Source organism: Kwoniella bestiolae, chromosome 5 (assembly GCF_000512585.2).
Source record: "Kwoniella bestiolae CBS 10118 chromosome 5, complete sequence".
NCBI lineage: Eukaryota > Fungi > Basidiomycota > Tremellomycetes > Tremellales > Cryptococcaceae > Kwoniella > Kwoniella bestiolae.
The window spans coordinates 64,391-88,868 of NC_089245.1; the positions used below are offsets into that span (position 1 = coordinate 64,391).

The window sequence follows — 24,478 nt, forward strand, 5'->3', positions numbered from 1 at the left end:
GACTTGCGACGACCTCATTGACTGTAGAATTTAGATATCACATCGCATCGCATCATTCCATCTCATCTCGTCCCTCAGATTATATTACGTTATAATTATGATTGCACATCTCGTTCTTCGGGTCCGATCTACCTTATCATTCCTATAATACATTCTTACCATCCTCATTGGCTAGTCTCATTGATCTCATGCATGCATCCTACTTTAAATATTCTTTCGGGAACATGGCTGGAACTTGAGATCTGATGATGTTCGATTGCGTGAGGTGTCCGGAGATGCCCGACGTGATGATGGATGGCAAATCATCACGACATCCATTAACCTGTCGATGTAAACTTGAATCTGGGGATGAGTTATCAAATATTCATTTCTTTGATGCTGATATCTTTGGCAATCACAATTCTTGGCGTTGAAGAAGCAGATCCTTGCACATGTGATAGCTCAGGCTTCACACCTGGGCGCGGTGTCCCGTAAAGCCTCAAAATGACGAGCTGGGAACTGATCAAATGGCGCAATAGAGATAAGCCGAATATGCAGTATGTCGAAGTTGATCAAGTCTCTCACAGAGCCAACGCTACCATATACATATATACTAGTCACGCACTGTCTGTCCGTCCCATTACTCAGTGCATTGAGAGCACATCGTACATCTAGCCCAAAATGAGCCATCAACAACCGGTTGACAAACCAGAATCCCGCTCGGCCGTCGTGGCTACCTTGAATCAACCTGGTTCGACGAATGGAGAGGTCATATCCTCCATAGACACCTATGTACCACCAAAGAGAACCTGGAAGTCCTACATCTGGTCGACCTTAGATGTGGACAAAGAGGAAGCACGGTTCTTGACCAAATTAGACGTAACATTGATCACCTCCGCGGCTCTGGGTGTGATGATTCGTTACCTAGACCAAGTCAACATCACCAATGCATTCAGTGAGTGACCTTTCTGGTCTCGCTAGTCAAGATCTTACTAATACATACACCTTTGTAGACAGTGGAATGAAAGAAGATCTCGAACTATACGGTAACGAACTGAACTTTGCAAATGCCTTATGGAGTGCAGCCTATGTGTTCGGTCAAATCCCTTCCAATCTACTGCTCACAAGAGTCAATGCGGCTAGATATATCGCTTTCCTCGAATTCGCTTGGACAGCTTTTACTTTTGGTACTAGTGCGGTCAAAAACACCAATCAATTATACGCTTTGAGGTTCTTGTGAGTCTTGCATCCTTCGACATAAAGGACGTATTTTGAAAAATAGCATGTACTGATTCGGAAGGTTTGCAGCGTTGGGTTGTTCGAAGCTGGACACTTTCCCGCAGTGATGTATGTCTGTTCAAGTTACTACAAACCACATGAACTCGCCAGACGGAACTCCTTGATCCAAATCTTTGTCTCGGTCGGGCCTCTTTTCTCTGGGTTTTTGATGTGAGTAGGTTTACAACACACTCCAAACCCTGCACTTCTGCTGATGATCTGAGGCAGGGCTGCTGTTTACGAAGGCCTGGACGGTGTGAGGGGATGGCCCGGCTGGAGATGGATGTACATGTGAGTATAAATCATCATTGGGTGCGAGACACCAGACTGATCGAGACTCGCAGCATCTGTGGAGCAATCTCGTTGCCATGCGCCGTGTGGACTTTCTTCGCTATGCCACAGCTGCCTGGTAGAGCCAAACCAAATTGGTAGGTCGAATGGTTGATGGCAGTAAGAACGAAGCTGACAAGTGTGCTGGTTCTAGGATCTTCACTCAAGCCGAGATTGACTTGGCTCGAGCGAGAATGCCAACTGAAAAGAAGTTCTTCACAGGCTTGTTCAAATGGAAAGACATTAAGCGATGGCACACTACCTGGCATGTGTACCTTTGTAGGTTGCGCACTTGGCGTAAACGCGAAAGTTATTCTGCTAATAAATTGATCGTTTCAGTCCCGTTCTACTTCCTGTGTGCCGGTCAAATCGGCCAGGCTGGGGGTTCCAGTGAGTGTTGACTTGCCAACGTGGAACGAGTCCGCTCACAGCTATTACGACAGTGATTTTCTGGGTCAAGAGTTATAACGTCAAAGGAAAACCAAACGTGTTCTCGGTTGCAGAGATCAACATAATCCCATTGGGTGTGAGTGATCACACGCAGTTTGCTGATCGTTGCGTCCCGCTGACATTTTGTGGGCTGCAGATCAACGTAATCACAATAGTCGGAGCATTGACTTCTTCGTGGATATCCGACTCTTTGCCAGGATCGGCCCGATGGCCGTCCATGGTGTTTGCAGCCTTGGTCGGGATAGTGATCCCAGCCGCCCTGGGATCTACGCCTGTGCATCCTCCTAATAAAGGAACCAGATGGGCGTTATTCTGTAAGTCCTCTGCTTTTCGTTGCAGGATGCCGATGGAGCTAATACATGATATACATGCAGATCTTACCTCTCTGGCAGGCACGGCAGCTGGAGTTACCTGGACATTCGTGAATGAAACGAGTCGACAAGATCCGGAGAAACGAGCATACGTTGGCGCGATGGTAAGCTCGATTCCTTGATTTATCTTGCTGGTTCCCCAGCTGACCGACTTATAGATGAATGCTTTCGCCTACATCTTCACGGCATGGATCCCGATCTTCACCTTTCCGACATCGAAACAGCCATACGTCAACAAAGGAATGTTCGCTACAAGTGGATTTGCCTCAGCTGCTTTGTTGACTGCCTTGGCGATTGGTTACTTGGATCACAGAGACAAGAAGAGAGCAAGGCTCCTGGGAGATTCCAACGATGCAAAACGAGATCAAGAATCGAACTCAGTTCCTGAAAGTCCGATTGATGAGGATGTGAAGATAGGTGATCTGAGAGGATGACCATGGAGGGTTATTTGTACAAGTAGGATCTTGTTTTGGTCCTGACAAGTAGCCGTCACAAGTCCCAGGACTACGCGAGATCAACGTATGCTCAAGACAGAAAGTCGCCAAAATGTCTTCACGCGCTTGTCATGAAGAATAACGTCTGCAATCTACTGACTAGCTTGAATGAACCTGTGACTCAGTCACATCCTTTGCATCACACATTTGTGACTTATCTGCCGTATTTACAATGTCTGCTACTCCTACCCAAACGGCGTCGGTCAACACATGAGAACCGTCACAGCACACGGGAGCCCGTGGAACTCACTCAGTCCATAAGTCAGTTTATCTATTCTATATCCTCGAAAGCAACCGTGAAGTCCATCTCCTCTGGCCGAATGACCCTTGTCTTCCTCCACAACTTATGACCGATGTAAACGCAAGGGAAGAGAATTATCGGCAGATAGCTGGTAATGAATGTTCCGGTGTCCCAAGAGTCCGTGTAGAAAACAGACCAGCCGGAGAAGCTGAGCAAAAGTCAGCATACACAGGCCATGTCGATCGAATAGCTGACACTCACAAGAGCACCAGCGCTATGAAGAACATGGCGTATTTCGCTGCGAAGCCATGTTTGTTCAACGGGTTGTGGTAAGGCAAGGTTGAGCGGTCAATGCCATGAGATCGGATACCCCTCTCCCATCGCATATGGGTGAAGCAGATCTAGAGAGGAGCCATTGTTAGCTCATTGGACCTCCGATAAGATAGAGGAATAAGAAGACGACTCACTGCCCACCACATCAGCAGACCGCCCGCAGATCCAAGAGATGCGAAGTACCCAAACGCAACACCAGCGCTAGAACCGAGTGACATGTACGCAAGAGCGCCAAAGACTGCACAAGTAGTAATAGCCACAGCTGGCACTCCCCTTGAAGTGACCCGAGCGAAAAAAGCTGGGGCATGTCCATTGACTGCAAGCCCGTGCAAAGCACGCGATGAGGTATAGAGCTCGGAAGACGCGCCCGATAACCCGGATGTGATCAGACCTGCGTTGATTATGGAAGGTAGGACCTTGATTCCTGCTGTTTGGATGGCAACGACGAATGGCGAAGCGAGGGCTGTGCCCGCATTCAAAGCCAGTCGGGGATCGTTGGAAGGGACCGTGAGACCGATGACGAACGTTCCTCCGATGTAGAAAAGGATAATACGGATATAGACATTTCGTATCGCCCGGGGGATGTTACGACGAGGGTCCTTAGCTTCACCGGCAGCAATAGCGACGATCTCGGATCCGACATAGGCAAATGCTGCTTGAGTGAGGACTGCCCAGAAGCCGAGGAATCGACCAAGAGATCCAGGAATATCCCTATCATAGTCGAATGGATGTGTTCAGCTGGGCTGCGACCTTGCTCCTTTGGGAGGACTCACAAATATTGGACAAATGGTCCCGGATTCCTCCAGTATCTAAACCCAATTTTATCATGGCTGGGCCCTCCACCCGCCGATATTACAACTCCCAGAATGATCAAGCCAGTAATCATGATGATCTTGATCGTTGCAAGCCAGAACTCGGTCTCGCCGTAGGCTCCCGCTCCAAGCATGTTTATTCCCACGGCAACGATGAGGAAGATGGAGATCCAAAGGGCGTTGTTGATGGAGCTCTCCCATAGATTGACGAGAACGGCAAGCGCAGATAGCTCCGAAGGGAAGAAGATGGTCCAAGTGTACCAGTAGAACCAGCCCATGGTGAACGACAGCGACTCATCCACGTATCTGGCAGCTAAAGCGATGGGTCCACCGGGTAATGGCAAGAATGCTACCATCTCGCCAAGGCAGATCTGCTCGGAGATTAGTCAGGCATCTGACGACTTCCAAAAGGTATGATACACTTACCATCACCGAGTAGCAGACCGAACCCATGAAAATGAAACCCAAAAGCAATCCAAGGGGACCTCCATTCACCAACGCATCACCAGTGTAAAGGAATAAACCCGTGCCTCTGTAAAAGCCAGTTCATGAGCACCGTGCATAATGTAGGAGAGCAAGTTCAATCAAATGCTCACAAGACACCCCCGATGGAGATCATTGCCATATGTCGGGATTTGAGATCTCGTTGAAGACCAGAGTGAACGCGGGTACGGGAAGCGTCATCTGAGCGAAGGTGCGGAGCGTCGATCGGATCGACATAGGCTCCGTCGATGGTGTCATCTTTCTTCTCGGCGATATTGGACATATTGCACTGGCTTGGCTTGCATAAGATGAGCAAGAGATGCAGAGTGAAATCTCCTACAAATCAACAGCGGGGGTGTATTATGTTGATTTATCTGTGTCCTGTTCAAAAATGCGAAGTCTTCGGCAAAAAGGGTCTTCCCAAGTGGGCCTTTATAAGCGCGTATAAGTTTCGTTTGGCGACAGCCGCATGATAGGGAAGCATGCCGGATGGTAGGGGATCAAAGGCTTTTCGCTAGTGGGTGGGGATCTCAGCTGCTTTGTATTCGCACGCACAGAAAGCCAGGGCGAAGGCAGTAAGCAGACAGCCGGTACTCACCACCATGTGTATGGGGCGCGTCCGCCGATCCTAAAGTCGTCAAATCTATATGAATGGTCGACGGAAGGCCTTTGGAGCGAAACGTGATGACTGCGAGATCATCACCCGGTCATTCATCACTGAGGTTGACGAATATACAGCTGAACGTTGTCTGTGAGGTTGATTGCGCTGTGTCATGTCGAAGGTCACAAAAACGATTTGACGATATAGATGAGGTGTCAAGAAGCGTTCAAGCGGAGTTCAGGTTATGAGAAACACGCCAGCTCAAAGTATGCAGCAGCCACGCGGGATTACTGCATCAAACCATGTGGCGGCCACGATAGGTCTCCGTCCACTCGGTGTGATATGTGTCATTACCATCCGGTGAATATGCATGAACAACTACCTATCTTCCAAAGTTATATATGTCTATACTGCAAGAATATGGGAGACATCTAAGATCTAGCTCGAGTTACTGTTATCGGCGCAAGAGAAAGGACTGGTGATAAGTCCTGAAGAGTACGAGTTTCTGATACTGACAACAGCACTCCAAGTACCAGTGATGACAATGAAGACACCGGCAATGACGATGGCAACGTTCAGGAGCACAAGCATCCTGTAGTACAACGATTTGTCTTCTTTTCGTCGAGGCAAGTTGTCGTGAAGCCACATCCATCCGCAAGCGATCATACACATGAGGGTACCCAAGGTGGCACCGATAAGATTGACAAGATCGCCGAAGAATGGAATTGCTAAGATATGGGTCAGCCGATTGTAGTCGCACTCGAATCCGTCGTCACTCACATTCAGCTAGGATGAAAGAAATGGTGACACATCCAGCGACAGTCCCAAGCCATACCGCCCAATGGGTGAATGAGTGGGCAGTGAGATGTTCGGAACCTCTGCAAACCGAAGAGTCGAATCAGCTACAGCCCCGGACGGTAAAATTGTAATACTCACCTTAATAGCCTGACGAAAATAGCCTTAGCACCCACGTGAGTGTAGATGGTCACACTGACAAAGAGACCAGGGAGAGCGACGGCATAGGCTACCTTTTTGATGATGACACCGGCAGAACCAAGAGCAGGATTGGCAAGGTATTGTCCACAGTAGTAGTACACCACGATACCGATAGTCAAATAGGTGGCAGTGACGATACTTTGACACCAGTAAAGAGCTCTGTCATAGTCTTTAGGCTTTCTCATCTCTCCGACAACGTTGAAGAAGGCGGGTGTACCAGAGTAGGAGAACACGACGGTACAGACGGCACCCATTCCTCCTAAGAAGGTGCCTTCGTGATTGACAGCAGCAATGTTTTTGTCCCAAGGACCAGTTTGAGGCGCAGCCGAAGGTCGATCTTGAATACCAACGGAGATGGTGATGATTAGGATAGCGGCCATGACGGATACGAAACCAATCCAACCCAAGATGGACACCTTGTTCAAGGTCTGGATAGAAGCAAGGGCAAATGTCCCTACCGTGGCCTGACATGCGGGTCAGCGTGGAATCGTGTGGCAATGGGAGGTCATCTACTCACAACGACTACCCAAGCAACAGTGCAAGTAGCATATGAGGTGACAGCGTTGAAAGCGATGGAGATAGCCACGAAACCAGAACCAGACAGGAAAATCATAAACATCGGGTAGGCGACGGTGAAAAATTCTCGACCCCATTTTCCACCCAAGATGTATCCTACACCATCCATGGAATAAACTTCGGGGTGATTTTTCTTGAACAGACCAACAACGTGACCGGTCCACGTTGTGATGAGACCAATGATCAGAATGACTACGATTGATTCGATCAGCGTTCGGCAAATTCCTAATGAAAGAGGCCGAATCACTCACTCAGAGCACCTGGAACCCCACCAGTCGCGGAAAGCACAGTAGGCATTGCAAGTACACCCAAGGCAATGATGGTCTTGAGCATGACTATGGTAGCCTTGATCCATCCCATGGATCGATAATCGACCGCTCCTTCCTTTCGTTCACCAAAGACGGCATCGTATTCCGGGTTATTAATGTCGTATGTTCCTTCCGGCACGGCAACGGTGTGGGTTTCCAAGCTTCCAGAAGCTGGATAGTCGTTGATGTTCTTCTCGACGTCGCTCATGATGGCAGGCAAGCTTCTGAGTGTTGTTGGGAAAGAGAGGTGGATCCGAAAAATCGACTAAAGCTATTTAAATATAGTCTCATGTGGGGAACCGAATCATAGGCCTTATCAGTGTTCCACGATGAACGCATATGATTCGCTTATAGAGTTTTCCCGTTCATGTTCCGAGGACTTTTAGAACTGTCAATCTCGGTTTTACGTTATCGAAGACTGGACAACCCGATGAGCTTTTTCCAGTTTCGGGAATTTTGCTCCCTGACAAATAGCCAATGCCGTTGAGGTGGTTCGATGACGCTTATTTTGAACGATGCCTAATCTCAGTGCGTTGGCGTTGCTGCTATTGTTGCGAAGCTTAATGAACCGCGTCACAGCCAAGGCGAACGACTTCTCAAGTTTGTCCCCTTGGTAGCCCTGTCTTCAGAATCAAACATGGCAACCGTGCAACGCTTCGGGACAGGAAGATTAAGGATATTCGGCCAGCCTAGTACAACACTTTAGCTTATCATGTGATTCAGTCTGTGACTCGATCTGTATTACGTTGCATGATTAGAACGGAAATTGGCAGGAGAATTGAACCAATAGGTGCTTTTCTGATTGCAGATGCATCCAGGAAGCGTAATTACATGTAGATGTCTGATAACAAGCGCCGGACCAGACCGGTCGCGCCGAGGACCACAGACATTAAATGTGCCAAAACGCAACAACCGTGGAGTAATCTTCAGCGAGCGTGAGGACCGAATACATGCACGGCGATATGACATATACATTCTATGAGCGATTGTACAACTCCTGATTTATCTCGTTGACAGCTTTCCTAGCAGCTGCAACATTCTCTCTACAAGTCTTGAGATCTGAATGCAGACATATGGTGAATGGCACACCTTTGACACCGACATCCACTAAGCTATGATCCACAGCCGGCACTACCCCTTTCTTTCCCAGAGAGATGGCTGCCTGATATATATCCTCCGTGGTCATCTTACGACTACCGGGAACACCTAATAATATACCTTCTGAGTTGTAGTTGACATCTACGAAGGCTTCTGGTATGAAAGGAATGCCATACTTCTTCGCTCCTGACTCATGAAGTGTGTTGGGCATACCATACACGGGGACCTTGAAATGACTGATAGCTCGCATGGCAGCATCATTGAGCTCCTCGTTGTTTTGCATCATGATATACTGAGTCATGGTTTTAGCGTATTCCTGAGGTCTAACAAGAACTGTTTTACTCACCCACATCCCATGAGGCTTAATGTGATTCAGAGGTACTCCAGCTTCATCTAAAAACACTTTCAGTGCCCCCACTTGATATAACCTATGAGATAAACGATAGTCAGCGGGATTGAGATGTGGCCGCTATAATCACTCACATCTCCGCGTATGCTTGCTCCGATGTCATGGCCAAGACTCTCCTACCGAAGCCAACTTTGTCGGGGAACCCAGGGTCTGTCCATCGCGAGTAAGTTGCCCATGCTTCGACGAAGAATGCAAAGACTCACGAGCTCCAACTTTTATGCCGTGCTTTTTAGCTAAAGCCACCGTCCTTCGTATCGTCACCGGATCTCCCGCATGTCCACCACAAGCAATATTGGCAGCATCAATGAGAGGCATGAGCTCCTCGTCGGGCCCACATTGCCAGAAGCCGAATGCTTCGCCACAGTCCACGTTGATCTCGACCTTCTGTAACTGATGTGGTGTGCTGGACGTGCTGTTCACCATGATTGGAGTGAATGATGAATTTTGGCGAGAGAAGATAGACCAGAAATACCGCAAATTTAGGTGGTTTAGAGTAGAAACACTCGTGTAGATGTGTATCACCTCATCAAATATACACAATCAAAGGCGACTAACATCCATCACGGCAATCAAAGATACATCAATCACATCAGATGTGGAGTTTCAGGGTATTAAGCGACGACCCGTGCTTTTGGTCCTTTCGTTTGATCCGGTCTTCTTCCGAGGAGCACAGATCGCTTATTTGGCTCCATCCGGTTCGGTGCCTGGGATGATTCCCCCTTCGCCCAATCGATAAGCACAATACAGTAATCTCATACCTCAACCATTCATAAACATAATAATCACGAGATACCTACACCCTCATGTCATCTGCCATAGCCCCGCATCTCCTGATCCCAACCACAACTGCACATTTTACCCACTATGCCTCTCATCATCGACTCTTTCCAGAATATACGCAAGGTGCTCATTGCCAATAGAGGTGAAATAGCATGTCGTATCATCAGATCGTGCAAAGAGCTCGGTTTGACCAGTATAGCAATCTACTCGAAAGCGGACCGATCAAGTGCTCATGTAAGATTGGCGGACGAAGCGTGGCTCCTACCTGGGAATGATCAAACAGCCTACATAACGGAGGAAGATGTTTTGGAGATCGCTAAAAAGAGCGGCGCTCATGCGGTCATCCCCGGATACGGTGAGCAGCTTGGACGAGTTCATCATGAGAACGTAGCTTAGGTAGTATCACAGGGTTCCTCTCTGAGAACGATGGTTTTGCGGAGAAGGTAGAAGCAGCAGGGTTGACGTGGGTCGGCCCATCGTCGGAAGTCATAACGAAGTTCGGTTTGAAGCATACAGCTCGTGAATTGGCTGTGCAGGCAGGGGTGAGTCGCAGATCCCCTTGAATACCACAAGGATCACGCTGATATAATCGCAGGTACCCGTCATTTCTGGTACCGATCTTCTCAATTCGGCAGAAGAAGCTTTAGCAGCAGCCAGCAAAATTGGCTATCCTGTAGGTCCCACCGGTTGACCCGACAGCGATCTTACGCTCACGTGTGCGACTAGGTGATGCTGAAAGCAACCGCCGGAGGAGGAGGAATGGGTTTGCAGATATGTTGGAATGAGTCCGAAATTGAAGCCGCGTTCCATTCCGTCCACGCTAGGGGTGCAACCTTGTTTAAAAACACCGCAATGTTTATGGAGAAATACGTCGCAAAATCAAGACATGTTGAAGTTCAGGTGTTTGGTAACGGTTTAGGCGGAGCCGTTCACTTCGGTGAAAGAGAATGTAGTATTCAAAGGAGACATCAAAAGGTAGTAGAGGAGTGTCCTTCACCTTTTGTGCACAAGAGATCAGGTAGGCACGGTCGAACTCGATCAATATCCACCAATGTGCTGACACAAACTCCAGAAATGCGGGAACGCTTGACCAGCTGTGCAGTATCATTAGCAAGCAACGTATGTTATGGCAGTGCGGGCACGGTAGAGTAAGTGGCTCGTAGTTTTGTCTGCCCAACAAAGGTACTGACGTATGATACACACAGGTTCTTGGTTGACGACACCGATGGATCTTTCTACTTTTTGGAGATGAAGTGAGTCCAAAATTCGATGAAGTGGGCTAACGTCATTTTCAGCACTCGGTTGCAGGTGGAGCACGGTATCACCGAAATGTGTTATGATGTTGACCTCGTGTCACTGATGCTGCAACAAGCGGAGATGCAAGCTCGAGGGAAAGGGGGTCTGGACATCGATGCTTTGAAAGCATTACAGAAGACTACTCCAACTGGATTCGCCATCGAAGCCAGAGTATACGCCGAAGTACCCTCTAGGAACTTCGCCCCTTCTCCTGGACTCTTGCAGCATGTTGATTGGTATGAAGCGCCAGGTGTCCGAGTGGATACATGGATACAGTCGGGTACAAACATCTCGCCGTTCTACGATCCCATGATAGCCAAGGTGATTGTCTGGGACCGGGATTCGCATGACCAAGCTACCGATAAGATGCTGTCTACCCTCACCCGATCAAAAGTGCAGGGATGTCCAACAAATTTCCAGTACCTAGCCGCGATTGTCGGCTCAAACGCATTCCGCATCGGTGACACTACCACGGCGTTCTTGACAAGCGATCACTTCAAATTTTCACCAACCACTGTGGACGTCATCTCCGGAGGGGCATATACGACTGTGCAGGACCTTCCAGCCAGAAAAGGTGTTGGCAATGGTGTGCCAGAGAGCGGTCCCATGGATCCAGTCTCTTTTAGAGTTGCGAATCTTTTGGCAGGGAACGATGAGAACATGGAAGCTCTCGAGGTCACCCTAGTGGGACCTGAACTCTTGTTCCACGCACCAGCTATAGTAGCAGTAACAGGAGGTGTGGTGGATATCGTAGTCGATGGCGAAAAGGGGGACATGTATACGTCGCTGTTGGTACCTGCGGGCAAGAAATTGAAACTCGGTATGGTATCTTCGGGATGTAGAAGTTACATTGCAATTAAAGGTGGTTTCCCCACCATCCCTGTATATCTGGGATCAAAATCGACTACCACGACTCTGAAATTAGGTGGGGTTCAAGGCAGACATTTGCTCCCGAATGACAGTCTAGACCTTGATCCCAGAACGGAAGAATGGGCGACTAAGTATAGGACCATCGGGATCCCTCAAAACGCTAGGCTGGACGGAATATGGAAGAACAAATGGGATCTTTACACGATGCCTGGTCCGCATGATGAGCCAGATTTCACGACTGAAGAAGGCAAGTCAATAGCTTATGCACAGGGAGCCGAAGCTAATGCTCGCTCGCAGACCGACAAACCCTGTACGAGACCGAATGGAAGATCTCCCACAATGCTTCTCGATCGGGTTACCGACTTAAAGGACCAAGGCTCAACTGGTCGAGAGAAGACGGCGGAGAAGGTGGGAGTCATCCTGCCAATGTCATTGATGAGCCATATTCATATGGTGGTCTCAACTGGAACGGGGATGACCCTGTCATCCTTCCTGTGGTGAGTGGATTTCTGAGGGGTCATAGATCACAGCTGATCCGTATGTCGCAGGATGGTCCTATGGCTGGAGGTCTTGCAATCACCAACACCGTCGTTCGAGGTGACTTCTGGCGACTAGGTCAGTGTCGTCCAGGTGATTCGATCAGATTCAAGAGGATCTCTTGGGATTCCGCTCTTGTTCTCCGACACAGAACCGAGGAGTACGTCTCGCAGATCAAGGGATATCTAAACGGTCAAATCTCCTCAGGCGTACTCAAACCCATCGACACAGATCTCCCAGAAGACTGGGAGGAGACGATCTTGCATCATACTCCCTCGGATCCTGCTAAGAAAACCATTGAAGTGAAATACAGACAAGTAAGTGATTAACCTCAAGAGAGGATCGTAACTAGGGCTAACATGGATTTAGGCCGGTGATTGTCACATTCATGTGACGTATGGATCCATGACAGCCAGTGCGTTGATCAGAGTTCACATTCAACATCGATTGAATAAGATCGAATCTGGGGAAGTCAAGGGCGTTGTTGCAGTGATCGGCTGTGCTCGTTGTAAGTATTTCATAATGCGTCCTTTGAACCTATCACTGACTACGGTGGGATGTGAACAGCATACAACGTTCAATTCGATCCTTTGGTCACTACGCAGAAAGAGATGCTTGCTCGACTGATAGCTCTCGAAGAGGCGTTAGAAAAAGCATCCCACTCACCTCTACCCAGTCGACTATTCAAGTTCCCCATCCTCCTGGATGATCCACTGTCCAAGCAAGCGATACAAGACTACATGGCGACTGTTCGGGAGTCAGCGGTGTATCTACCGGATAATATGGAATATATAGCCAAAGCCAACGGCGTCAAGGACAGAGAAACAGCCCTCAAGTCGATTGTCACTTGCCCCCAGCTCGTTGTGGGAGTCAGTTTCTTGGCAGGACTGCCTTTCATGCTGCCCCTTGATCCTAGGTGAGTTGTCGATCTCGTGACTCGCAGTCAAGTACAGACTGATCAGTCGAACAGATTGATCTATGTGGCTCAAAAATACAACCCTGTAAGAGCTTTCACAGCTGAAGGGACAGTTGGTCTAGGGGGACCTTTGACAGTCAGTGAGTGTAATTCTAGCTCGGCTTGACCTCTCAGAGACGCTGATCAACAGTACAGTCTACCCTATGGAGTCTCCTGGAGGCTACCAGCTGTGGGGTCGAACGTTGTCAACGTGGGATGTGAGTTTCTCTACGCAAATATAGCAGAATGCGCTCTACGAAACTGACAATGGGCCATATGAACCAGCCTCACGCTGCCAAACCTGGGTTTGAACATCCTTGGCTCTTGCGCGAATTTGATCAGATCCAGTTCTATGAAGTAACGTCCAAGGAGTTTGACGATATCTACGAGCAATTCAAGACCGGTCGTTTGACCTTTGACGTGGAAGAAACCACTTTCGATCCAGAATCCTATGAGAAGTTCATAGATTCAATTGCTGAGGAGACGGCCGACTTTGTGAGGAAGAGGAATTTAGCCACTAAAGCAGCAACACAGGAGGAGAACAGATTGGTGCAGGCATGGAGGGAGAAACAAGATCAGAATGCTGCAGAAGGGGGGGACGACGCTGGCTCGGAGGGTGAGTTACTTGTCTCCAAGCTAGAAACGAGAGTCCACTGATCTTGATCTGGTCACAGGCGAGGGCACTACGGTCATCGCGCCGATGACCTCGAGTGTCTGGAAAGTCAATGTCAATGTCGGCGATGAGGTAAAAAACGGTCAAGTGGTAGCTGTCTTGGAAGCCATGAAGATGGAAATCGGTAAGTCGATCTGCTGCACTCTGAACAGCCATCTCATTTTTCTTACACAATGGATCTCTCTGTCGCAGCTGTGCGAGCCGATGCAAGCATGGACGGTAAGACAGTCAAGAAGATTGTATCTCCACCTGGGACAGTCTTAGATCCCGGTCAAGTCATCATGACTTTGACCGAGTAGATAGAGGATAGATTGTTTGTGAACATAACGTTTTGAAAGGGTTCACCTGAAGGCCTGAAGGCGTGTACAGATTTTTGGTTCTTGTATCAGTAGTAACGCCCACTATCCTAAGTATGAATGCTTGATAAATTGCATGCTTTCGTTCCACTGGTGAGCAGCCTACAACGAAAAGCGCGATTATGCGTCCGAAGCACAATGCCAGTCCGGAATGTGGGTGGACCAAGACAAGGGTAACTCTACTCCACGATATCTAAGCGAAGTGGAGAAGTGGGATCTCTTCCTCTGCGTTTCCCCTGTTCTACTTGAGGCGTCGACAAAGTTGCGTAAAATAGTTGGCTACCTCCTGAAGGGAAGTTAGTGGTTGAACATCCCATTTAACCCGGCCAAAGAGCAACCGGCCAATGCATTCACTCATCGATTGTGAGATATTTGACGCAGCTTCTTTCATTCGATCTACAAGTCATACACAACCATTGCCATCATATGTTATAGCACAATGTCAACCGGAGAGTCATCAACACCCTTCAGCCCCGATCAATCAAGCAATGATAGACCAAAGAAGAAGCGGACCAATGTGGGAAAAGCTTGTGAGCCTTGTCGAAGAAGGTATGTTCTCCGTGTGAGACTTAGAGCATAGAAGTGTGCTAACGCGATGTCATGTAGGAGATGCAAATGCGACGGAATCAGACCGTCTTGTACCACTTGTGCAGTATACAAAGTGAGTCAATCTACATGAAAGGATGTGCGTGTGCGTGCGTCTCTGATAAGAGAGATAGGACGAATGTTACTGGGAACCTCGAGAAGATTATCGGAAACCACTATCTCGTCAACAAGTACAAGCTTTAACTACTCGGGTACAGGACTTGGAGAGGCTGCTTCGAGAGCACGGACTGGATCCAGGGACCGCTGGCCATGTCAAAGAAGGATCGGACGATGAGGGAGGACAGCATAAGAAGGAGAAAGATAAGGTGATTAATACTTCGGGCGATTTAAGGGAGTGGACACAGGATCACTTGGTATGTCACTGTCCTCTTGATACACATACATACCCATCGGGACCGCTTCCAAAATTGGCCATATGTATTTGATACTAACGCATGTGATCAGGTGGAAGCAGAGACAGGTGATTTGCAAGTCCACGGCCCGACGTCAGCATTTCGTCATCTAGGCAAATACAGCGATGACCGAATTAGCAGACTGAACAATGAGATGTCACCAGAATCGCCAGATCCCCTGCCGACTGGCTATACTAGATATTTGCCCTCGGATGTGTATTTGACGGAGGAGCAGCACGATCAGGCGGTGGATAGGTTCTTTCGGTTCTATGGGTGCTGGGGTGAGTCCGGAAGAACAATCATAACCTAGTCTCTGTCCTCTTCCCCTCGCATTGATACCTTACACCCTTTTAGGACAACGAACCAACCCCATCTTGTTCCGCCAAGACCTTCTTACCGCTTTGTACGTGGACAGTCACGTCCAGCATGTCAAAACTCCACATTATTCGCCGATGCTGCACAATGCTATTCTCGCCATTGGGCTAGGGATGAGCGACGACCCATATCTGCGGGCATCAGAAACTAGAAAGTCGTTTGCTAAGAAAGCAAAAGACTACATAGACTATGAAGGGATGAACCCTACCGTTGCCACCGTCCAAGCGTTCGCACATTTGGCCTCCTACCATAGCCTAGCAGCAGAACATAATCTAGGCTGGCTTTATATCGGCCAAGCGCTGAGGACTGGAGTGGCTTGTGAGTGTTGCAAATCGCATCACCCACGCAGTACTCCAAGCTGATTATCATCCGGTGTGACCTAGTGGGCTTGAACATGGACGATACTAGGTTATTAAGAAAAGGCAATGTCACCTCCGTTCAAGCTAGAGAAGTGAGTTAGCTCAAGGGGATACCCATCACCTGATGTTGACTGACACGCTTTCCCTCCCCATAGCGCAATGTCACATTCTGGACCACATTCATCCAAGAAGGGTTATGGGCGCCTTACATAGGGCGACCTCTTTCACTGCCCGATTTTACGGCACAACCACCCACAGTAGACGAAGAACTGGATCAACTGGTCTGGCAGCCTGAAGATCCTCCGACGGGAATAGACTGCACACTCAAAGCGCAGCCCGGTATGCTGAGCACTACTTTCTGTCATACGGTGAAATTGATGAAGATCGGTGAGAGGATTATGAATACGCTGTGAGTGCTCCTATATACTCGTCCCGACTCCCCAGTAACTGAAATTCCAACACAGGTATGGCATCAAAGCGGATATGTCAACCCTCATACGTACCGGTGTCATCAGCGAAATCAGGTATGTACATCAACACATGCATGGATTGGTAGCTAATATCGTTATAGTCTGTCCTTAAGCACTTGGCTGGAAAGTCTGCCGCCAACTCTCACATTCCACAACCACGTTCCGAAGAACGGTCTGCCCCATATTTTAATGTTGCACCTGTCACACGCATGGCTTGTGATACTTCTCCACCGTCCATTCTACCGACCGCTCGCTCCTCTACCTAACGGATCAAACAGCGATAACGCTACGCCACCGGGCACTTCTACTGCAGCTTGGGCTGTCAAGGTGAGGGTCACTCTGCCTTTCAATTATGGGCCTAAAAACTGATTTGTAACCCTTACTTAGCAATGCGATCGAGCTGCCCTTCACGTGATAACCCTTCTAACAACATGGCATCGTTTCCACAATCTGCGATTCTGTCCTCCAACGGCAATCCAATGCTGTTTCATTGCAGGTACCACCCACTTATTGTCGTTGGCCAGTGCACAATCGCCCAAGAAGCAAATAGAATCTCTCAATCGAGCGCAAGAATGTATCAAACTTATGAAGCTTATGGCTGTTTCCTGGCCTGCCGCTCAGCATCAACAAGTTTTGCTGGAAAACCTGTTATCCGAATATGGGATCTCGCTAGGCTCACAAAGGTTGACTCAACAAATTGATCAAATGAATCTCGCAAAGGTTGAACCGGATCCTCCACCTATGTCAAACGCGATCGACCGCACCGCTCACAAAAGCTCTCAACACATGCCCGCTGTTCAATCAGGCACATCCGATCAGGCATACCTATCCAGTTCTCAAAACGTTAACAGTATGACTGTCCCCGATCTTTCAGCATTTCCAACAATTCCCGTCACTCCCCTCAACCCTCCAATGGTGCCTACCTCGAACGTCATTGATGAGTTGAATGCATGGATGGGAATAACTACCAATGGGATGAATCATGGCAGTACTAGGTACGTGTTTTGGAATGAGTCGTTCGATGTATCCTTCCTCTCTTAGACCGACTTTCTGACCTACCGACTTTGCAGCTATCCGACCAACACCTTCAATCCGATAGCATCAAGCTTCGACGCGTCTGCCTTACCTTCGATCATAAATACACTTATGCCAAATTACAATTACAGCCGGCCACACGGCCAGGACCAAGCTCAGGGTTCCTCTCACAACCAGCAGGCTGACAACCAATATACAGCTTGGGATCCCAATGGATCTGGTCTTGATGCTGATACTCAGGCCTTACTAGATAACATTTTGAGACCTCATCTGGATGTAGAAGATCCGTTGCAATTTGACTTTAGTTCGGAATTTTAGAAGATGCCCACCGGTACCTCGTTGTACATCGCTGTATAGATTGTTGACATATGAAATGCATTTTTTCCGAAGTTTGGAGAAGACAAGGTACTTTCATATATTGAAGCTGGTCGATCAGAAGGTGCTAGAGTTGTAACCGGTGGACAGAAATACTCCGCGTCAGGATTTGACGATGGCTTATGGGTTGAGCCTACGTTCCTGGCGGACACCAAAGTTAATATGATGGTTGTTCAGGAAGAGATCTTTGGACCTGTCATTGTCGTATCGAATTTCAAAGATGAGAAGGAGGTTGTTGAACTAGCCAATAGTACCATTTACAGTCTTGCCGCAGCAGTATTCACCAACGATGCAAACCAACAAACTAGACTAGCTCAACAGATCGATGCGGGCACGATATGGCTGAATCAGTATGGTATCTTATACCCCAACGTGCCCTTTGGAGGTTTCAAGCATTCCAGGATAGGTCGGGATTCGGGCACTTACGGACTAGAGGCTTATCAGCAGGTGAAGGCTGTCCATCAGAACTTAACTCAGACGATGTGAGTGTTTGTGTGATTTGATCGGACTTCGATGCTGACTGCTGATATCACACGCGAGCAGTTCATGGCCACTTTAGACACTGACACCCCGTCGTAGCACGAATATGGAATAGAAAATAGACCTCGAGGAGTAATATAGATCAGATGAAAAAGAATCCTGTGGCGATACCTCATGTCAGGTCACTGGTGCGTGTTGGAATGGGCCTTCTAATCACCCACGCCTCGGATGGTATCAAACATTATCCCAAATTTACTTGTGCATATCAGACATCGAGCTCATGATGACGGAGCAACTAAAACTACTACGACTACAACTTCCTCGCACAAACAGCATTACTGATTCTCACTCCAAACGTCAAGTCTCTTCGCTCCCGGCAACCATATCCTCGCAATACCACCACAGGCATGTTCCCATTTATCCTGACTTCTAGCCCCGCACTTATGCTGTCTAGCAGAGGTATCGGAAATGAGGGTTCTCTGCAATCATGAGGGCAACGGTCAGTGTCGATGCGCAAGATTGAGCGATGATCAGCACACTCACGTCGATCCGTGATATCAGTTTCCCCTGCTATCTTGTTCTGATAATCCCTCTCCTCCAGGGTCAGACCACTGGTCTCGTATGCTTGGTCTCTCTTCTTGTTCTCACGCATCAGGTAGATCCACCATGAGAGGAGAATAACGGCGTTAATGGCCATGACTATTGCGTTGGCGGTCTACAATACAATTCCGATCAGCCTGGAAACTCTGGGGAGTTGGTTGCTGCAGGTACTCACAAGACCTTTCAGGTATCGTGGTGCGTCGCTAGCTCGCATGGTTTGCGATCCTATCATATTGCCTGCGCAGTAGGCCTAGGAGTCGCATTCGATACATCAGCGAGACTCGCCCTCTAGCAGGTATGCTACAAAACGACTGGGCTATCCCAAAGGAGACCTTACGCTTAACATCGCTTGTAGGCTGCGAAATGATTTACTCACGATCAAGGCAGAAGCACCTGTGAAACTCTTCTTGGTCCTACCAGCCGAGTTGAGAGGTAATATAGCCCAGATGAGGAAAGTTGCGCAGGCTACAGAAAGGCATTCATTGGTCAGGTATTTTCATGCTGAGCTTGGACGCGATTGCTTTGATCACTGTGGCTATCCTTAATTGATCCGTGCCAATCAAGGAAAGAAGACAGGATGAACCAACTTACACAGTACGAGGTTGAATGAGAACGCGGCCCAAAGTTGCCATTCTAGACACACGGGTCAATCTCGACATCCCTTTAATTTCAAAGATACATTAGAAGGCATATGTCACTCACTGCTGGCATCCTTGGCAAGACCAACATATAGGAAGACAATCATTTCCAACAATGTCCAGGTGATGGCCAGCGGGAACCTAGATTTGGGGAAATACGTCACAGCGACTGCAGAAGCGATGATGACACAAAATCCGATTGCGTTGGCAGGTAATTGGTACAAGATCGATTGAAGCGGAGTGAAACCGAATCCGGTGTAGACGAGAGCAGTGAAGGTGGTCAGAACTCCATTGGGAATGGTAGCGGTCAGGTTGAATAGGACGATGAACCAGTATTGCGGGTCGACAAGAGATTCTTTCACTTGACGCCAATCCCAAGGGTGTCGACCGGCATCTCCAGCTGGATGGGAAGTGAGGTCAGCAAATGATTTTCGCCTCGAAATGACACCATTCCATCAAGTTTCGGTCACAATGATCTTCAGTGGAAGCTAAGCCCGGTCACACCGACGAGATCATTCGGAAAAGGTGTGAAATCAGCGATCGAAATGAATACTCACTTCCGTTTGAAATGATCCTAGAGTGAGCCATGGTCTTCCTTTGCTTGCTCAACCACCATACATCATTGGGTATACCGACAAAGACGAGAACCAGGATACCCGCGAAGACAGTGAGCGAGCCCAGGAAGAAATTGATAGCTCGCCAGCCAGCGATCCCACCATCTTCGGCGGCCTTTTTGGCTATCGCATAGCTGGATCAAGCGTGAGACTATCGATGAGCATTCATCTTCGGAAGAACACGATAACAAATATCTGAAAGCGTCAAAGCAAGCTGTGGTAAACTCACATGATGACATTGAAACAACCACCCAAGAACGCATTCATGGCAAACAGCATACAACTTCTCAACGTAGCTTCAGACCGTTTGTACCACGAAGCTACGACTATATCATTCACATGTATCAGCTGCGAATGAAAGATTCATACATGAGGAGGATTTGGGATGTACTCACTGAGCAAAAAACCAGGTGTGACCGAACATTCCATCCAGCCTAAAAGAACTCTACACATAGATAGCTGAAGGTAATTATGACACAAGCCCAGCCCTATGACTACGATACCCCATAAAATGACGGTCACACCTAGAGCACTAATAAGATCATGCTGTCAACGGTAACTCCTTTCCGATTTCGAGGGATCACCGAGCACATACCGGCCGATGGGAAGTCTCTGAAAGACGAAAGACATGGGAATTTGACCAGCGAGATAAGCAGAGTCTGTAGTGCGCCGACGTATCAGTCAGTAGCTTTCGTTGGTCAAGCTCGCAGCACGGGAACTCACAGAAATACACGGTAAGTAGAGAATATTCATCCCCTTTCAGATTCGTGTCCGTTTTCAAACCGAAGACCACTCCAGAAGACAACGAGACTTTATCACTGCATCACCATGGATTGTATTAGCGTTGGCTTTATCTCGCGTCACCTCTCGCATTCACCCATTCACCCCCTCTCCCTAGATGACCGTAATTTACTCACGCGAATTGTAAACCATATGTCAACATCATAATGGGCATCAACACCAAGTCGAACCTCCATCTTAACTTCTTATACTCCTCTTCGCTATACGACTGTTCCGCCAGAATCACATCTTCAACGGCATTGAGGTCTTTGAGATGATCTTCAGGTAGCACCGAGGTAGTCACTGCGTCTTTCTCGGACAGGTGTTTCTCGGTGTGCGTCGACATGATGGGACTATGATACACAGCAGCAACGAAAGGGGGTTGAGCTGGTTGAGCTGATCTATGCCTGAAACAACGTCGGCGTATAAGTACGGGACAATTCATTGGAGGTCTTCATTCCCAAGCGCCCATCCTCTTAGCCCTTATCTACATGCTCCTCTCCCAAGGCCATCACCCAATAAAACTTGCTGAAAAGAATGAGCGTGTGAGGTCGAGATAAGCTTTGATGCTATATCTCGGTGATTACCGATGAATGAATGACGACTCTCGGTTCTTGTTGAGCTCACGCTGTGCGCCAGGTGTGCAAATGGCGATTTAAGATGGATCAGCATTCGTGTCGCAAAAGCTTTACCGTAAGTTCAGCGAGTGGTGGGAACGAAGAACGTAAGGAGATGGAAAGGAACGATTTCATGGAGACGCTAAATGTGGTTTCTTACCCTAAGTCCGAACTCTGAATAACCGAGTTTGATCCCATTCCAGAGATTGCAGAGGTGGGCATGGACCGTTTTTGCCGAGTATCACGCTGAATCTCGGCCGTACGTGCAGTCTCAATCACATGCAGAGAGATTTCTTCAGACTCCCTACCGAGGGTCCTGTCAGTTGTACAGCGCAAATGTGACCCGCAAACGACGCTCATCCGCGAAGTCCGGATACGACTTTTTATACTCCTTATCTTGCAGGATGATATGGTACTCTTGAGCTGCAGAGTAGGCATGCAAGGCGTACAAATGTCTTCTAAGTGACATATTGAACCAGGAGCGAGGGGGTTTGTGACAACGTGTTTGTCTTTGTACGGAGTAATGCAAATTCACCTGTTAGATACAGCAATTTGACATTAATTCTATAAAATTCATTGTGAACTATCTATGTGGTTAGACCGAGTTCGAGTTGTCTTTACACGACCACACCGATTGTCCCCCATCGGCATTGTAACTATCTATAATGTCCTGGACAGCACCCCACGTCTATGAGATGATTTGTGGATCAGCACAATCATCCGGACTAGGAGATGGACAGATCACTTACACCGGAGATCATCAAATACGCTGCCAATACCACCAAAAACACATTCATGGCGAACAAAGCGCGGTATCCGAAGGAGGAGTCGGTGTGTCGACGGTCCTTGTTATCGAAAAGCCACATTGCGCCCTACACCCAGATCTTTTAGCATCTCATTCTGGCAGCATTTGGACGATGCGCAACGGTAGGGCTACTCACCATCAACATGATGCAGAAGAAGGTACCGAACAGAGCACCGATAAGTCCAACTAAACTACCGAAGACGGGGATAGCACTATAAGATAGAAAATACAGTCAGCGATACAACGTTCAAGCCGCCTTGGAAATTTTACCCAGTCGCACGGAAACTCACCTGGCGATGATATATGCAATGATGGTACAGGTGAAAACACTGCCGAGCCAGACAACCCAGTGTATGACAGAATTACTGGTAAGGTGTCGAGTACCTTTCATCAATCGAAGGAAGATGTACTTGGCAGGGAGCTGCGGGTTGCATCAGCAACAATTATCGATCGGTGTGTAGAAAACACAGACTTACATGAAGGTAGATGGTAACTGTGACATATAAACCGGGCAAAGCTAATCCATAACAAATTCTCTTCATCAAAGCTCCCGCTGAACCTAACGCTGGACTCGCGACGTATTGACCACAATAGTAGTACACAACGGTTCCGATAGCCTATATCACGTGCATTGGGCATTAGTGACTGAAGGTGTTGCTGCTGGGGATCAGGATCAGCAACTCACGATATAGATGCTCGTGATAATAGCATTACTGATGAACATAGCTCTGTTGAACAACCTTGGATCTCTCATCTCCGCCGCGATCGAGAAATAGGTAGGTACACCAGCATACGCCAGGATGAGGGAAGAGATGGCAGAGGAAGCTTGAAGGAAAGTTGGGTGACCAATCACGTGGAAATCCCTATCCCATTCTCCAGTTTGAGGTGCGAGGGCAGGTCGATCTTGTACTCCCACTGCTACGGTTACTGTCAAGATTGCTGAGACGATTGAGAACAGCCCGACCCAGCCTAACCACGATATATTTCCCAACGTCCTGATACTGGCTAGTATGAATCCGACGACTGCCGATACTGCTACAAAGACGGCTGTGCATGTCCCGTGGACCGAGACTGCGTTGAGACCGATGGATGCGCCGACGACCGCTGAACCGACGACGAAGATCATGACTAGAGCGAGGAGTCAGAGTTGAGACCTCTGGATCGGCAGGAGTAGAGGCCACTCACATATACAGTAGATGGCGGCAAACACCTCACGTCCGACTTTTCCGAACATGATCTCTCCGACGTCCACAACACTGTCTATGCAGGGTGTCAGTGTGTGATTGACTTGGAAGAGAGCGGCTGGTCAGCTGAACTCACAAACTTCTCGATGTTTCAGCTTGAACACCCCCACACAGTATCCCGACCAGGTCATTATAGCTGCGACCGCTACTAAACATAGTACACCCGGCACTATACCTAATGTCGACAGTGCGAATGGCAGGCTGAGTACACCTAGGCCTATCTGACTTTTCAGCAGAAGTACGACAGCTCCTAGCCATCCTACCTATAATCGCACAAGCATCTCATCAGTAAAGCTGTACCAGCTGTAAACTCTGTAGTGTGGTGTACTCGGCTCACATTCCTATAATTAGGTCCATCTTCCTTAATATCACCGAAAACTTCATCGTGTGTGGTTACGCCTACAGCATGTCCGACCTCTCCGTCTAGTTCACCTAAAGGCAAGTCGCCGTTACTTGATCGTTTGGAATCTTTTGTAGGTGTATGTGACATTCTTGTGATTTCTTCAGATTTCGATATTGATCACGAAAAGAGAAGAATACGAAGAATCGAATGAAGAGATATGAAGTGGAGTAATCGAATCGAACGAACACTCATGCATGCAGATCTACGTAGACTCGTGATGATACCACATTGGGTAGACCAACTTTTTCTCCCTCGCTTCCATCCTTGTAGCTCCATGGTTATGGGTTAGTGTGGTGATTTCATAAGTAAAGCAAAGTAAAGGAAAAACTTGGAATGGAAATTTGACAGACCTGACTTCGCTTAACTCGTTTGAGTCGGTTTAGGGGTAAACGCATGCTTGTTTCACGTGGGGTTCCTCCGGAAGCTGAGACATCGCTGATCGACGTGATGCTGTATACT

At 48.2% G+C, this 24,478-nt stretch overlaps 9 protein-coding genes across 9 annotated transcripts; 4 read left to right on the forward strand and 5 right to left on the reverse strand.

Annotated features, from left to right (window-relative positions):
- Window positions 1-660: 660 nt before the first annotated feature.
- Window positions 661-2,842, forward strand: I302_106422 (uncharacterized protein; the record flags this gene model as incomplete). Its single annotated transcript, XM_019192932.1, has 11 exons — window positions 661-934; window positions 993-1,215; window positions 1,288-1,428; window positions 1,486-1,548; window positions 1,602-1,685; window positions 1,742-1,866; window positions 1,927-1,977; window positions 2,031-2,113; window positions 2,174-2,351; window positions 2,412-2,512; window positions 2,567-2,842. The coding sequence occupies 11 exons, from the start codon at window positions 661-663 to the stop codon at window positions 2,840-2,842; spliced, it is 1,599 nt and encodes a 532-aa protein (XP_019045929.1).
- A 331-nt stretch (window positions 2,843-3,173) lies between these two features.
- On the reverse strand, window positions 3,174-5,054 carry I302_106423 (uncharacterized protein; the record flags this gene model as incomplete). Its single annotated transcript, XM_019192931.1, has 6 exons — window positions 3,174-3,351; window positions 3,405-3,544; window positions 3,611-4,187; window positions 4,250-4,659; window positions 4,715-4,820; window positions 4,885-5,054. The coding sequence occupies 6 exons, from the start codon at window positions 5,052-5,054 to the stop codon at window positions 3,174-3,176; spliced, it is 1,581 nt and encodes a 526-aa protein (XP_019045928.1).
- Window positions 5,055-5,810: 756 nt separating this feature from the next.
- On the reverse strand, window positions 5,811-7,460 carry I302_106424 (uncharacterized protein; the record flags this gene model as incomplete). The annotated part of the gene is made up of 5 exons (XM_019192930.1): window positions 5,811-6,100; window positions 6,153-6,250; window positions 6,309-6,832; window positions 6,886-7,136; window positions 7,196-7,460. 5 exons carry the CDS (start codon window positions 7,458-7,460, stop codon window positions 5,811-5,813), a joined length of 1,428 nt encoding a protein of 475 aa, XP_019045927.1.
- Window positions 7,461-8,228: 768 nt separating this feature from the next.
- On the reverse strand, window positions 8,229-9,182 carry I302_106425 (uncharacterized protein; the record flags this gene model as incomplete). Its single annotated transcript, XM_019192929.1, has 4 exons — window positions 8,229-8,642; window positions 8,697-8,778; window positions 8,834-8,909; window positions 8,963-9,182. 4 exons carry the CDS (start codon window positions 9,180-9,182, stop codon window positions 8,229-8,231), a joined length of 792 nt encoding a protein of 263 aa, XP_019045926.1.
- A 441-nt stretch (window positions 9,183-9,623) lies between these two features.
- I302_106426 (urea carboxylase) lies at window positions 9,624-14,169 on the forward strand (the record flags this gene model as incomplete). The annotated part of the gene is made up of 16 exons (XM_065870273.1): window positions 9,624-9,894; window positions 9,948-10,081; window positions 10,135-10,212; window positions 10,266-10,557; window positions 10,612-10,687; window positions 10,745-10,792; window positions 10,835-11,952; window positions 12,003-12,202; window positions 12,254-12,559; window positions 12,612-12,750; window positions 12,810-13,158; window positions 13,213-13,298; window positions 13,354-13,415; window positions 13,483-13,813; window positions 13,872-13,994; window positions 14,063-14,169. The coding sequence occupies 16 exons, from the start codon at window positions 9,624-9,626 to the stop codon at window positions 14,167-14,169; spliced, it is 3,720 nt and encodes a 1,239-aa protein (XP_065726345.1).
- Window positions 14,170-14,665: 496 nt separating this feature from the next.
- I302_106427 (uncharacterized protein) lies at window positions 14,666-17,781 on the forward strand (the record flags this gene model as incomplete). Its single annotated transcript, XM_019192927.2, has 11 exons — window positions 14,666-14,775; window positions 14,833-14,887; window positions 14,946-15,185; window positions 15,277-15,505; window positions 15,579-15,917; window positions 15,983-16,050; window positions 16,114-16,367; window positions 16,423-16,482; window positions 16,530-16,755; window positions 16,816-17,423; window positions 17,499-17,781. 11 exons carry the CDS (start codon window positions 14,666-14,668, stop codon window positions 17,779-17,781), a joined length of 2,472 nt encoding a protein of 823 aa, XP_019045924.2.
- A 219-nt stretch (window positions 17,782-18,000) lies between these two features.
- I302_106428 (uncharacterized protein) lies at window positions 18,001-18,324 on the forward strand (the record flags this gene model as incomplete). Its single annotated transcript, XM_065870274.1, has 1 exon — window positions 18,001-18,324. One exon carries the CDS (start codon window positions 18,001-18,003, stop codon window positions 18,322-18,324), a length of 324 nt encoding a protein of 107 aa, XP_065726346.1.
- Window positions 18,325-18,768: 444 nt separating this feature from the next.
- I302_106429 (uncharacterized protein) lies at window positions 18,769-21,296 on the reverse strand (the record flags this gene model as incomplete). Its single annotated transcript, XM_019192926.1, has 12 exons — window positions 18,769-18,797; window positions 18,862-19,033; window positions 19,094-19,168; window positions 19,295-19,383; window positions 19,510-19,551; window positions 19,621-19,956; window positions 20,114-20,304; window positions 20,400-20,496; window positions 20,566-20,702; window positions 20,766-20,829; window positions 20,894-20,988; window positions 21,088-21,296. The coding sequence occupies 12 exons, from the start codon at window positions 21,294-21,296 to the stop codon at window positions 18,769-18,771; spliced, it is 1,536 nt and encodes a 511-aa protein (XP_019045923.1).
- An 866-nt stretch (window positions 21,297-22,162) lies between these two features.
- Window positions 22,163-24,106, reverse strand: I302_106430 (uncharacterized protein; the record flags this gene model as incomplete). Its single annotated transcript, XM_019192925.1, has 9 exons — window positions 22,163-22,255; window positions 22,317-22,439; window positions 22,509-22,584; window positions 22,663-22,793; window positions 22,849-22,989; window positions 23,058-23,500; window positions 23,558-23,632; window positions 23,693-23,879; window positions 23,954-24,106. The coding sequence occupies 9 exons, from the start codon at window positions 24,104-24,106 to the stop codon at window positions 22,163-22,165; spliced, it is 1,422 nt and encodes a 473-aa protein (XP_019045922.1).
- Window positions 24,107-24,478: the final 372 nt, after the last annotated feature.